This window comes from Vespa velutina, chromosome 1 (assembly GCF_912470025.1).
Source record: "Vespa velutina chromosome 1, iVesVel2.1, whole genome shotgun sequence".
Classification (NCBI taxonomy): domain Eukaryota; kingdom Metazoa; phylum Arthropoda; class Insecta; order Hymenoptera; family Vespidae; genus Vespa; species Vespa velutina.
Window position 1 is genome coordinate 20587437 of NC_062188.1, and position 14397 is coordinate 20601833.

General features: G+C 46.0%; 1 protein-coding gene across 8 annotated transcripts in view; it reads left to right on the plus strand.

Annotated features, from left to right (window-relative positions):
* The window catches only part of LOC124949931 (RNA polymerase II elongation factor Ell-like), a 53323-nt gene that overhangs the window by 27245 nt on the left and 11681 nt on the right, over positions 1–14397 (plus strand). For all 8 annotated transcript variants that reach the window (XM_047495891.1, XM_047495883.1, XM_047495848.1 and 5 more), the window contains 6 exons: positions 10954–11078; positions 11667–11783; positions 12431–12754; positions 12860–12930; positions 13027–13236; positions 13325–14397. The exon at positions 13325–14397 is cut by the window's right edge and continues 170 nt beyond it. In XM_047495891.1, the coding sequence (XP_047351847.1) occupies positions 10954–11078; positions 11667–11783; positions 12431–12754; positions 12860–12930; positions 13027–13236; positions 13325–14397 (1920 nt within the window). The remainder of the gene's footprint in view (positions 1–10953; positions 11079–11666; positions 11784–12430; positions 12755–12859; positions 12931–13026; positions 13237–13324) is intronic.

The following is a 14397-nucleotide window of genomic DNA, read 5'->3' on the forward strand; positions in this document are numbered from 1 at the left end:
CGTAATCGCTCGTTCAGCGTCATTCAGTCTTGCTGTCGTCGTCGTCGTCGTCGTCGTCGTCGTCGTCGTCGTCGTCGTCGTCGTCGTCGTCGTCGTCGTCGCCGCCGCCGCCGCCCGCGAATGACGCGCAAGCGCTTCGACGAGACCTCCTCGATGGTCGTAGGGACTTCGGACGAGCCTGGGGGACGCGCGACGTTCACGCCCGCGATCGCCGTGACAAATCTTTCGTCCGACGTGCGCGCTCTCGAGCGCTGTTGCCCCTCGGTTGGTGGGGAAAGCCGAGCTATGCCACGTGATCGTCGCTCGCGGGTATATAAAGCCGCGCGATTCGAGCTGGAATCAGCCACTCGCCGCGGCTGGCTCCGAAGCGCTTCGATCGATATGCCGTTGTCGTTGCGCTTTACCTCGCCTCGTACCTGACACTGCGTTCTTGCGCTGTAGCCAAAGAGAACGAGAGAGAGAGAGAGAGAGAGAGAGAGAGAAGAACGAACAAAGCATATATTATGCATACATATCCGAGCGGTAAGAAAGAACGAGAGAGAGAGACGACGTAAGAGGAAAGAACCGTTTCGATATTCGATATCGACGGAAAGAGAAAGGGAAAGAAAAAGAGAGGAGAAGGAGGAAATAATAAAGGAGAAAGGCACGTGCAGGCGTGATCAACGACTTGGGAAATGTCACGTGTACGATTCGCTTGGGGTAGGTCACAGAATTCGACGACCTCTAGAGGAGTGACGTACGCTCTTATCCTCTTTCTAATTCGATACTACACCACCGGAACGAGTAGATACTACCGCGTCTCGTCTCGTCATCAGTGACACCACTTTTATCGCTCTAGTAACCGACGACGTTTCCGTTGCGTCGTCTTTGTCCTCGCCAAAGACACGCGTAGCATTGGCTACTCGCTCGAGCAAAGGAGCGCAGAAAAAAAAAAATATATATATATATATATACGCACACCCACATACATGTATGTATGTATATATGTTGATCAGCCGCGCGGATAAGCGGCAGGGCGCGCGTCGACGGACGCGTCCTCGAGAATTCTTGGGCGTGGTTCGCCAAACGGAAGAGGACAACGCACGCTGGACCACCGGCCAGCGAATCCTTGGGTTATAAGTCGTTATTCGAGTACGACGGATAAGGGGCAAAAAAACGGAGAGCTATATTCGTTCGAAAAGATACCTATACTTATCCGTATGTAATATTTTACGTGTTATGTATGTGCAAGCGTGTAAAGAGGAAAGCGGCGGTTGCAACGGAGACGCGCATCGATCCAAGGTCCGCGAGTGAGCTCCTCCCTCCTGCCTTCGCCTCCTTTTCTTTCTCTCTCTCTCTCTCTCTCTCTCTCTCTCTCTCTCTCTCTCATTCTTCAAGGTGAACTCGAGTCGAGAAAGGGGAAAGACGATCGCGCGTTTTCGCGATACCGCGTAGTCATTGGCGCTGTTGATCCTCGTAACTCGTAGGAAAGGAGAGAAACAAAGAGAGGACTATCCGAAGGCCCCCAAATATACCTGTTTATATACAGGTTTGTAGTTAGAACGGAGGAAAGAAAGGAAAATCGGGCAAACTTCATCTTTCGTAAAGGACGTGCTTGGCTCAGGTGCATTCGCCACAAGAGCCAAAGGTGCAATTTTCTATTATATCCAACAATTCCGCTCCTATCTCTACTTTCTTATTACTCGCGAATATTGACGCGTGTTGTGCTTCCACCTAGTCTTTGTTTTAAAATAGCCTAAATCATTCTCGAGTGAATAGAGAGGACGATAGAGAGAGGAGGGAGGTAGAAGCCGGGACGCGTCGCAGATAATAATAAAGTAACGGGGCGTTTGTGTAGGAGGAGAAGGAGTCGTCCGAATCATTCCAGTAAAATCCCGCGTCTTATTTTTACTCGACTTGGACGCGAGCATCCTCTCGCTCTCCGCGTTACCGTAGCATTCGGGTGAAATTTATTTTTCTTCTTCGACCAAGAAGCTATATATCCCCTATACGTTCCTGCTCTTCTCTTTGGCTTCGGGACGAATCAAAGGGAATTTTCATTACGAAAATAATCGAAGGGAATGAATCGTCGCGAATGGAAAAGGAAAGTTCGATTTCTAGAACGTCGTCAAAGCGCGCTTGCCGAGGTTGTGAATGTCGCTTACCGAGGTCGGTCCTCGTTGAAGAAAACGAAAGAGAGAAGGCTGCGCGCATATCTCGATGGACGTTCGTTATAAGGCCATTTCCACGCTCTCTAGAAATTCCTCCGTGTAGGAGAGTAATCTCCGCCGGGATAGAGAGCGCGGCCAAAAGACACCCCACCCCACCTCTGCAGTGGTCGCTCTGAGAAATCCGATCGTAATTACTTCCGACTCGGCGAGGCCTTCTACGGGCTCACCGTAAAAACGGAAATTCACTTTCTTTACCTTGGCATCGTGCTACGGCTTTCCCCCACACCTCTCTCTCTCTCTCTCTCTCCCAAGCTCGGAATGCCTCTTGATGCATTTCTTCCATTAAAAGTTTGCTTCGATCGGTCGACAACCGATTAGCTCGAATTTATCTTTATGCGTTCTATTTCTCGCTCAAATAGATAACATCGATGAGCTTTACCTATCTCTCCGCCGCTCTAAGAATGATGCAATAATTTTGCTTTTCTACGCAATGAAGATAAACTACTCAGGTAAGAAAAGAGATCGCTCCTCCTCGTGGGATTAACGATCGGGGACGACGGCATCGATCGGATTTGTTTTCATATCGAAAGATCGTCCAATTTTCAAAGCATCGCTCGAAAGCGAATTAATCGCGTAGATAATTTTCCACGTTGCCGAGGATGCGCCAGCGCTTGAAAGGAATCTAAGGAAGATCTCTTCTCCGTTAAAAATCGATCGAAAATCGACGCGTCAAAGACGGAGAGAGAGAGAGAGAGAGAGAGAGAGAGAGAGAGAGGGGGAGGGAGAAAGAGTAGTCGTGCGCGGTCGTTAATTAAGGATTCCTTTGTAAAACGTGCACGGCAAAGAAGCCCTTTCTCCGTTGCACTTTGTCCTAGTCTTTTGTTTCACGCCACCTCTCTTCTCTATTCCACTTTTATTTTTCTACCGTAAAACGTATCACGCCCGGTTTGGTAAACGGTCCTCAAGGAACTAACGTATGTACGTACGTATGTTAGCAGCGTTTCTCCTTTTAATCGTTTCGGGTAAACGTCATGGACGAAGAGTCGTCGAGGAAATTATTAAAAACATTCGTTCGAGATATGAGGATCCGACACCTTTGTTGAAATGCTGATTCGTAGAAGCAGGAGGATCGACGAAGGAGAGAAAGAGAGAGAGAAAGAGAGCGGGGGGGGGGGGAGGAGGAGGAGGAGGAGAGACCGGTTTGACATTTCGATAGATTTTTATTTTCGCGACACGGCGCGAGTGGCGCGCAGCCTTCAACACCGGATCTGGCTCCGATTTCTTCTTCTTCTCCCTCTTTCCGATGACCTCGCCTTTCGCTACGTGATAGCATTCGCGATCACACGAAATCTCGCACATATTTCGTCTTTTTCATTCGCTTTTTTTTTCTTTTTTTATTACAAAACCATCGAATCGATCGAACATTGAGAGTTTTCGGATAGATAGCAAATGAGGATAAAGACTCGATTTAGAAAGCGTCAAAAATAATCTTGACAATGGTGCATCCTTCTTGGTTTGCCTTTCCGAGTCTCCTCGATGAAAATCTTTTCGTAGTGTCAAGCCGAGCCAATAGCAACTTGCCAAATAACCGAAAGGATACACGTGTATGCTCGTGCATATGAAAGATGTACTAGTCGTCGGAGTAATATGTATAAACAGTTTGTGCAATAAACACGAGCCTTTCGCTCATTGCACTCTCCGATAACTCGTCTGTGCGTTCTAATAATAGTGGAATCGCGATAGCGCCACGTTGTCATTGACTCTGAGAGATGTCGTCCTCGTCGTCGTCGTCGTCGTTCATCTATGCATTTATTGTCCCATCTCTATCGATTGAAAGAGAAAAGAAAGAAAGCCTAAAACGAAACAAAAGTCGAATTTGATATAATGGATAAGCAAAAAGGATTACCAAGTAGAAAGTCACAAAAACAAGTATATATATTTATATAGTTAAGTTTTAGAAGCGATAAGATATTTCTCTCTCTCTCTCTCTCTCTCTCTCTCTGTCGTAAAGTCACACGTATTAGCCAAGTGATTCGCATGCGCGTTCGATCGCGAGAACGCGTTGCCAAGCGAGCTCTCTCGATAAAGAGACTCTCTATCTCCTCCACTTACCCTTAACACACTTGTTTCTTTCTTCTTTTTTTCATATCTTAGAATCCATCGTAGAAGCTTTTGATAATAGCTTTTGACTTTCGATGATGCAATAACTGTTAAGCGTTTACTACGTCATCGATAAAAAATCGCCGACGTAGACCAAAGATCAACGTTGAACTTTTGAAAAATGTATATCTAATAGTCGACGGAGTACAACGGACTCGACGCGAATCGAATCGCAAACACGCGCCACCCGTCTTTGTCGCATACGCGAAGCGCTAAGAAGAAACGAGGAAAGATTTTCTTTTCGTTATTTAACATTTTCTTTCGGTCAACTTTCCTACATTTCTTTTTTATCTCTAAAGTCCTCCTAAAAGCTCATCGATAAAAGGAGCTTACCCTTGAACGAGAGATTCGATGACTACCATTTCGCGATTTCTCGCGTTATTACAAAATTTCTCTCTCTCTCTCTCGCTCGCTCTCGCTCTCTAAGAGAGAAACGAACGAACTCGAAGCGAATATATGCACGAATAAGTTCATGGATCAACGGACGTTGTCTCGGTTCGATGCGATTAAACGCGACCGAAGAATCGAATGAAAGACAAAGAGCTTCGAGAGATAAGATATAGGAGGTATTTTCAGCTCCTACGCATTGGCGTAGAATTTTCGTTCGATATCTGACACTTAATTCACTTATATTTTCGGCCTTATCATCGTTCTCGGTATAGCACTTCCACGAAATTCTGTTTTCTCGGGGAATCGAGAGGTTTCTTCGAAGCTCGAATCGATGAACGATAGCCACGGGAAACGGGAGCAGGGAAAGAGAAAGGAATGAACATTTTCAATAAGCTTCTCGTATGTTTTATTTCCTCATCGGCGGAAGGGGGTAAAGAAAAAAAGGAACACGTTCGAGCTCGCTCGTTCAAAATATTTTTGAAATATTCTCGCGAGAAAGAATGCGCGTCTTTTTCTTTTTTATCAAAAGAGAAACGTCGTTTCGGGATAACAATGCGATTATCTTCTCGTTATCGGCATAGGAAGCGGAGCTACGGTTCCTTTTTTTATACGTATTCTTTGTTTCGTGAGCTTACCGCGGATTCTCTCTCCCACTTTCCCTTTTTATCTCTTTACTCGGCGTCTGGTCTACTGATTCTTAGCGCGAAATGATGGTAGCACACGTACACACACGCACGCACGCACGCACATGTATATATACATATATCATCGGCAGCGACGACGCATACGTTATACGTGGTACAACGTACATGTACGCGAGTATGTTCATCGTTTACCTGCTCGCGTAACGTCGCGTCGATTTTCCCGTAGATTCGTTACTAATGCGAGGCTATTACTATTTTTAATTGTTTAAGCCGTAACGTCTCGAGCGTAAACTCGAGCAAAAGCTCTAACAGTAGTCGTCTACCGAACGACACTTTTATCGTTTAGCATTACTGGCAGATTGCGGCGTCTAGGCGGTACGAAAGAAGAAGCCAGATTCGGACAACGAAGACGATCTCGCGTAACGCTCGGTAACCTACTGACACACTAATTCGCGAGGGAGCCGTCCAACGAAATTGCCTCTCGATTTGCTTCTTTCTCGGCGAATCGTCTGGGTGGCTAAAATCTCCCGAAAGAATATCTTTTCTCTTAAGCCTGCTCGATATTTCGACGGGGAGGTGAGAGAGAGAGAGAGAGAGAGAGAGAGAGAGAGAGAGAGGAGAGAAAGAAATGGAGAATGAAATGGAGAATGAACGAAAGATGAATGACGCCGATGGTCTTGGAACTCTTGCGGGACTCTTGTTTCGAGGAAAGGGTGGGCGCGATGGCATATTAGAGGATCGATGATTCATAAAGGTATTATTTATAGTTAAAGCGCGCCGTGCGAGCGGTGAATCAGGGACGAGTGTCCAAGCAAGAATTTACGGATATAGTGTGTAAATCTACGTCGATGCCGTCGCCCTTGCAATTATCCGCGTCGTCCCGAAAACTATTTTCCGCCGGTCGGACGAATATAGAAACGAATAGAACTTGTTACGTTTTTCTCAGCCGCCGTTCTTCCCCGCCACCACCCCCCGTCCCCGTTTTCGGTCCTTCCTATTATTAGATCCTAATATCTTTAACGACGTTAACGACGATTTTAGCGCGCTCGCCGAAAAGGAATCTATATTCAGAAGATATTATCGGCCGGCGACGTGCAACACTCTCTCTCTCTCTCTCTCTCTCTCTCTCTCTCGTCGGTTCGATCTCCGTTGATATTTTCATAATCGATACCAAGGACGCGTCGGAATAATGATCGTGGGCGGCGTGCGCGTACTCTTTGGCGCGAAAGGAATAAATTCGCTCGGCGTAACGAGTCGAGCGTATCAACACGTCGCTCCACGATATATTTATTATTTAATGTTCGAGAAAGTATACAAGTTGCGCCTGAGGTCGCGCCTACTACGAAAATACTTAAATGACCGACGAGGGTGCATGCGCCTCGTTTAATGACGTTATCGATTTTTCTTTATTAGTAATTCCGTCGATATGCCTGACACAACGGCTGTTCCACTTTGAAGAATTTGTCTCGGGGCAATGCCGGCGTATAAAGGGGAATGACGAGTCCATCGCCGATTTTATACGTATCCTCCGTTCTCTTCAGGGCAAAGACGCTGAAAGTTATGCTCGTGCGCGTAGGGATTAGGCAATTTTCTTGGACGACGATACACCGGGTCTAGGCCTTTTCCAGCCAAGGAATACTAATTTTCTTGACGCGGCGAAGAAAATATTACAAATCGACGCGTGCGCCGAAACGAGCTACGAGGAATTCGAAATGAAAGTGATATGATCCCTCGCGAAAGCAATTTCTTCGTCTTTTCAACGAGGCCCTCGAACTTTCTAAAAAGCGTCGTTTATATACTTCGCTTACATTCGATTTTACTTAATCATCGAGATATTTCATCGATTGCGAAAAACAAAACGAAATTGATTATTATCGTCGCGTCGACCGACTCGCCCCGTTCCAAGATAGGAAGATAGAAAATAAAATAAAGGAGGAGGAAAGAAAAAATGACGAAACGAACGATTCATTCTCCCCTCCCGCCCCTTTACAATAACGATCGTCGCCAATTTCAACGTGGATCGTTTTACGCTACGCCATTAAACTCCATCGAGAATTTCCATCGAGTTCGATTTCAACGAAGCGTCGGATTACGTCACTTTTTTCTCGGCGGAGAGGAGAGGAGAGGAGAGGAGAGGAGAGGAGAGGAGAGGCGTGTGATGGCGAAGGCTACAATTATAATCATAAAGCCCCGCGCTTGGTTATCGGTTATCCTTTCACCTCCGATCGTTAACCCGAAATCGGAGAACGAAAAGAGGCGTCTCTCGAGCGCGTTAGAAAGGGATCGCGGCTCTGTCGCCGTCGCCATCCCGATTTCGTAATAACGCCGGCTATTGCGCGAGAGAGCGCGGGATTACCTTAACGTAATGAAATATCCCTATCCCCCACCCCCACCCCCACCCCCATCTCTCCTATTATTAAAGTAAGGCGCGAGAAACGATCGGCGATGCGCGACCAAGAATTTCGCGATCGACTCGCGAATAAAAGGCCTTTCTAGCTCCGTCATTGCTCTATAAAAATTCTTTATTTCTTAATTGCCCGCGAGTTGAAAACAATTTCAACTCGCGGCCCGTGAAACCAAACCGCAGAGAATTTCGACGAGAGAAACTAAATGGATGGGTATCTATCTAAATCACAACGTGCAATTTCACGGAGCTTCCTAAGCGTTAGACGAGCTAAGGATTTTTAACTGACGCCTCTCTCGCTAATTAGTCATTCACCATATATCGTATGCTCTAAACAAAATTACAGAGCTATCTTTTTTTCAATCGGAGAAAATCGAGACGCGATAGCTCAGCGTCCTCCTGATATCCTCTTAGGCAAATGTCCTTTCAACTCTTCGTGTTCCATCGTTCGACGTCTCTTTCTTTATTAAAGACACCGACCGTTAACGAGCCGATATTAATGGAAAGCGTTAATTGTTACGTCAAACGAGACGTAGATTTTTTTCTTGGATTTTCGGAAAAGAGCCGGACAAGTTTTCCTTTGTATTTCGACCCGGTTGGTCTCTTCTACGTGTCTCTCGATTTAATGGGTTATCGTGCCGGCGTTGCGTTCTTTGATTCCCTGCCTCTCATTCTCAGGCGCGCAGACGCTAAAGCCTCACGGACTTTCACTCAGTCCGTGCGATTTATTTTCTGTCATTGTGTACGCGAATCGAACGTTCGCCCCCTTCCTCGCTTAATTAACGAGGAAAGTATTCCTCTTCTCCTTCTTCTTCTTCTTTCGTTCTATCTTCCACTTTCCTCGAGATATCAAAGAGATGTATAAAGTGCGTAAATGAAAATGGCATTTTTTGAATAAACATTAAAATCGACGAGGAGAGTGTCTACTTGGAGCGCCGATTACTCGGTGCGCCCCTATAAACGGCCTTGTGCCCTTTCATCCCAAGTCGAGGACAATCGCACGCAGCTCTCGGGTGCCGCACGAGTTTGTTCGTGCGCTTATCTTTTCTTTCCTTCTCCCTCTTGCTTATACTTAGTCCAGGATAAGATCGGGCGTGCGGGTGTGCGAATTTCAAAATACTCTCTCTCTCTCTCTCTCTCTCTCTCTACCTTCCATCTATATTCTCTTTTTTTTTCAAGTACGATACGAGCCTTAATATTTTTTCCCCCTTAATTATATTCCCGTCGAACGTCGTAAAAAAGACAAACGACATTTTAAGCAAGTTTTCAATGTCCAAAGGGGAAGAATCAATGGACATGATGTGTGTGTGTGTGTGCATGCGTGTAACAGGGGGTGGGAGGAAAAGGTATGACGCAAGTGGATGACGAAAGCACGATCGAGATGAAATACGAAGCCTCGGGTGTACCATAAGTCTTTTATCATCGAGTACAAGCTACAAACCTCTTTCTCCCTCCCCGCTCTTTCTACCGCAAGCAACGATCTGGTGGTTTCGTTGAACGCGCCTCTCGGATTTATTTCGTATATTCGTCCGTTCCGCGTTTGCGCGCAGAAAAAAGCATTGCTCGCAGAGACAAGCTCTCGCGACGTTGCGAGCGAACGGTGAAAGTTGTCCGTCGACGGGGACAATCGCACAAGTATCTCGTTTAAAAGTCCGTTTTAAAGAAACACCGAACGGTGAAAAACGGTACGATCGACGTTTTGTTTGGACAAGAAGAGTTCTCTCAAACTTTTTCCATTAAAAGTCGTACGTTTGAAAATTAAATCGAATTGACTCATAGCTTTTCTTTCCTTTTATCTTTTTTATCACGAGATTCGATCGGCGGCTCGCTGCTTTCTAGGCGGCGCTATCCGCGTTCACGAGAATGTCACGTAGTAGGTATGCGTCTAGGATAGTTTCGTGGCCTTTGGGACCGAAATAATTCAAAGCTGGCACGGCGAGAGTAGGTGGGCGTTTGCCACCTCTCGCTAATCGCGACCACTTGCGAACGAACGTTTACTATAAGGAGTCGAACATTTTCTACACCGATCGAAAATTTGACTTTCGCCTCGGCATACATAAATGTTATATTTCCTAGATAATGTTTTCGATTGCATCGTCGCCGCCGCCGCCGCCGCCGCCGCCGCCGCCGCCGCCGCCGACGACGACGACGACGATAATATCGATCAATGATATCGATCAATTTCGAAAGTAGACGCACTACGGACGGCCGCGCGCGTTCGCGCAATGAAATTGAAACGACGAGCGCTCCCAGGCAGCAGCAGCAGCAGTAAGCGCGCGCGCTCCCTTCACGAAACTTTCATATCGCGCGGGAACGCGCGATTCGACCTTTCGTTTAAGAGAGACCGTTCGACGATAGGGGGAGGCCCCCCCTGGCCTCGATACGTAAATTCCCGTGAGAGAAGCTCGAGACACCGAGCTGCTTCCCTCCTCTTCCCTCTCGACTTCGCTCGAATTTAAAAGGAGCCTTCCAATTCTTTTTTATCCATTTCGTCCATTTTGTCCATTTTATTATCGATCGAGGCTTATGCGCCGCGAAATGATAAATTTGATAAGAAGCTTTTGAGCGATATAAAAGAAAAAAAAAAAAAAAAAAAAAAAAAAAAAAGGAAAGAGAAGAGAAAGAAAAAATATCTTCAGCCGCAATTTCTCAAATGTCGAGGTGCCATTACGAACTCCTCGAGTTCTCTTGGCAGGACGAGAATGTTGCGGGAGAGAAGGGAAGGAGAGAAGAGAAAGGAAAGATGGGGAAAATAGGGGCCTCGTACGATCGACTCTTGCGAAATCGTCGCTCGTTCCGAGTTCACCCAAGACAAGAGGGAGGGAGGAGAAAGAGATTGACTTTCGAAGAAATTGAAATTGACATGGAGGGAGGGAGGGAGGGAGAGAGTATATACAGTGAGAATAAAGTAAAATCGATTCAAGTGTGGCACTCTCTATCGAATCGATCTTTTCCAAAGAAAGAAAAAAACAGCTCTCCGCTCGAATTAATTGTCATATTAAATGCCACGTGTCGTAGCTTTGGAAGGTATGTCACATTCAGATTTAACGTCCGTAGAGAATGGAAGGGTACATCTCAATTCGATATCTTAGCTCGCCTTTTTGCAAATTCAACATTTGGCCTTCGAAAATAATCTTCCGTTATTTTCATCGCACCGAACGACAATAGTTCATCTACAATAGTTCCTTTTTCTTCTTTATTTCAGCAACTGTCGTTCCCATCCACGCAATCTAGCCATGGCTCGGCGGGTTTTACCTTCAGCCTGTCCGGCAATCAGGACATCGAGGGTCCTCAGGGTGGCTTCGAGTGCATTCAGCAAACAGGTCCAACGTGAGTATCCCTTTGTAATTCTTTTTATTTTTTTCTAAAATATTTGGCGAGTATGAAAGGTGAAATGGCCTGTACGTTTCTAAAATGGACTTTCTCCTAAATGAACTTTCGAGCATTGAACGATTAATCATGTTAAACATTGGCCAAAGAGAAACGTCATAAAGAGGAAAAATATGAACGATTTAAGATGGCAATATAGACGGAAGGAGCTTTTCGACGGAACCTATCGAGAAAAGATCTCTCGTAAAAGAGCTAGTAATAAAAAGGAAAATACAAAAGCGTTATCCATTGCTTAATACTTAAAAATTAGACATAACAAAATTACATGGCCCCAAACGCTTTGTTAGTAAAAGCGTCTTCTCTTCTGAAAATCTTTCATGATTTATTGAACAATTAGAAAGTATATTTTATGGATCCTTGCCCTCGGCTAAAAAGGTATACCTATATACCTGCTCTTCAACTTTATACCTGCTCTTTATTAGCTGAAGTTCAATAAATTCGAAAATCCAGCCGATAACACTGCAACTCGGTAATATTATCTTCCGACTATATCTATGGACCCTATCACATTTTTCATTGTTTATCCAGGAGTCTGGAAAGCCTCGGAGCGTTGCCATGTAAAATGCGGATACAGGCGAACGACGATGTCTACGAGACAACTAGACATCGAATGGCAGTGGCAGAAGAAAATAATAAGAATAAATGGTAAGTAGTCGATCGGCCGATCGATCGATTAAAATTAACGAATAATTGGAAAAATATTGTGTGTCAGAGGAAAAGAAAGGGCATAGAAATAAGGGACCGTACTTTCTCCTTCGTGAGCTCTGATGAATTCTCCGAGAGAATATATAACGAATGTACATCATCGTTCTAGAGGGGATATAAAAAAGTATTTATAATGTTTACTTTGAATTTTTAAAATCGATAATGAAAGAGAGGCCTTATGTGAGGCGACGCGCGCGACACCTAATTTCTTTAACGACGGAACCACGGCCAAGGCTAAGAGCGCCTCACAAGTGCAACCGTTCGTCACGGTTGAATCCTCGATCGAGACTTCCCCCACTTCCCCCATGAAGAGAGCGCAGTGCTTTATTGTGAGACCTGACGGTGTTAGCGCGAGAAGCGCATTGCGTAACGTAATAAAAAGAGTTCGCCCGGCGCGGATTGAAACTTGGATGCGACAAATCCGTCCGTTTCTCTCAGCTAACGATCGCATCGCGACCCTTACTCATCCTCCTCCTCCTCCTCCTATGATATCGCCGTTATCCGAGCGTAAAAATACGGCTTTTATCCGTTATTTTGGAAAAATTACAACGGGCCTTATAGTGAGATTTCTCTCTTATAATTCGTAGCACCAGGGTGATCAAAGCGAACGGACCGGACATCGGTCGAAAGGTCAAGGTTAAAAGTACAGGAAGAACGATACCAACGGCGTCGAGCAATCCGAGACATCGGGAACCGCCGTCGTCGTCGTCGTCGTCGTCGTCGTCGTCGTCGTCGTTGTTGTCGTCGTCGTCGTCGTCGTCGTCGTCGTCGTTGAACGTTCCGCCATCGTCCATCGGCGGTAATCAATCGAGATTGTCTTCCACCTACAAACCGGCTCCTAGCAGTAATCCATCGATCGTTCGTAATCAACCGGAGAAAAAGGTCTCCGACATTATGCGAAGACCTCTCAAGTACGTTTCTTCTTCTCCGTATACGCCATTAATAATACGTCAGATCTTTTTCTCCGTATTAATAACCGTTATAACGTTCCCTTTCGTTCCGTTTCTATTTTGTAGAGAACGGCTGATACATCTACTTGCTTTGAGACCATACAAGAAACCCGAGTTGTACGATCGCATCAGCAGAGGTAAAGAAAAGATACACCGCGGTTTATTTTAGATTAAAAATTTACATCCCCACGATCATCTCACCATTTTATTCTCCGTTAATCACGATCTTTTAGAAGGAATAAAGGAACGCGAACGCAGTAGCATGACAACGATTCTAAAGCAAGTCGCTTTCATGCGGGACAACACGTATCATCTTCATAGGTACGTTTGGAACGACGTCCAGGAGGATTGGCCGTATTACACGGAACAGGAAAAGGCCATGCTGAAGAGGAGAAAACCTCAAAATCTAACGCCACCCGGATCCAGCGACGGTGGTTCTAGCGGTGCGTAGCTGGATCTTACGATGGACTTTACGTGAAATTTTTATTACAATTTATAATAATTTTTGAATATTTATGTAAAATGTCGTAGGTAGCGGACAATCACCAAATTCCGTTCATCCGGGTTCGCCACCGGCAATAACCGGGCCACCGCCTAATCTTCTTAACAAGAGACCTGGCTATTATCAGGGTAACGACGGTCTGCCAACAAAGAAGCCTCGAATATCGCATTATAAAAAGCCCGAGCCTAGCTCGAACGCATCCTCGTCTTTGTCTTCCACTTCTTCCAAAGCCGGCGAGAGCGGAAGGACGACAGGTAGTGCTGTTAGTGGTGGTGTCGTTGTCGGTGCCGGTATTGGTGGGAATGCCTCTAACGGTAGTGGTGGTAGTGGTAGTACTAGTGTAGGTACTAGCGGTAACGCTGGTTTATTTGATGTCTGGGACCAGAGACAGCAACAACAACAGCAGCAGCAGCAGCAGCAACAGCAGCAACAACAACAGCAACAGCAACCACAACGCGAACGCCGTGCCGATTATCGGGCCGAAAGAACATCGAACAGTGAAGTGTTACGAGGTAGCGGTAGCTACGCCAACGGCAACAAAACTAGTTCAACGACGATGAATAACATCGGCGACGCGAGCAATCAAAGCGACTCCGTTATCTCGAGCAGCGAGAGCAATACCATGAACGTCAACACCGTCAGCCATAATTCCCATAATAGTCTAACTCATAATAATTCAACGTGCAACAATCGTAATCACCACGGTGTTGGTGCCGCCAGTGGTGGTAATAGTGGTGGTGTTAGTAGTGTGGTTAGTAGTGGTGGTGGTGGTGGTGGTGGTGGTGGTGGTGGTGGTGGTGGTGGTGGTGGTGTTGGTGTTGGTAGTGGAGGAGGAGGAAGCGGCGGCGGGCCTGTTAGCAAATCGATCCCAGCCAGTAGTGAAAATAGCATTGGTTCGAGTGTAGATCATATTGCGCGCAACGTGGCTAATTCCACGACTGGTCCAGGAAACATCGCTACGGGTGGAGTTAGTGTTGGTTCTGGTGGTTGTACCAATAGTACTAGCGGTGGTTACAGTGCTATACCAAACGGTACGATCAACGAGCGAAAAGACAGAAGCGATCGGGTTCGCGGCGATAGAGAGAGAGAATCAAGAAAGAGG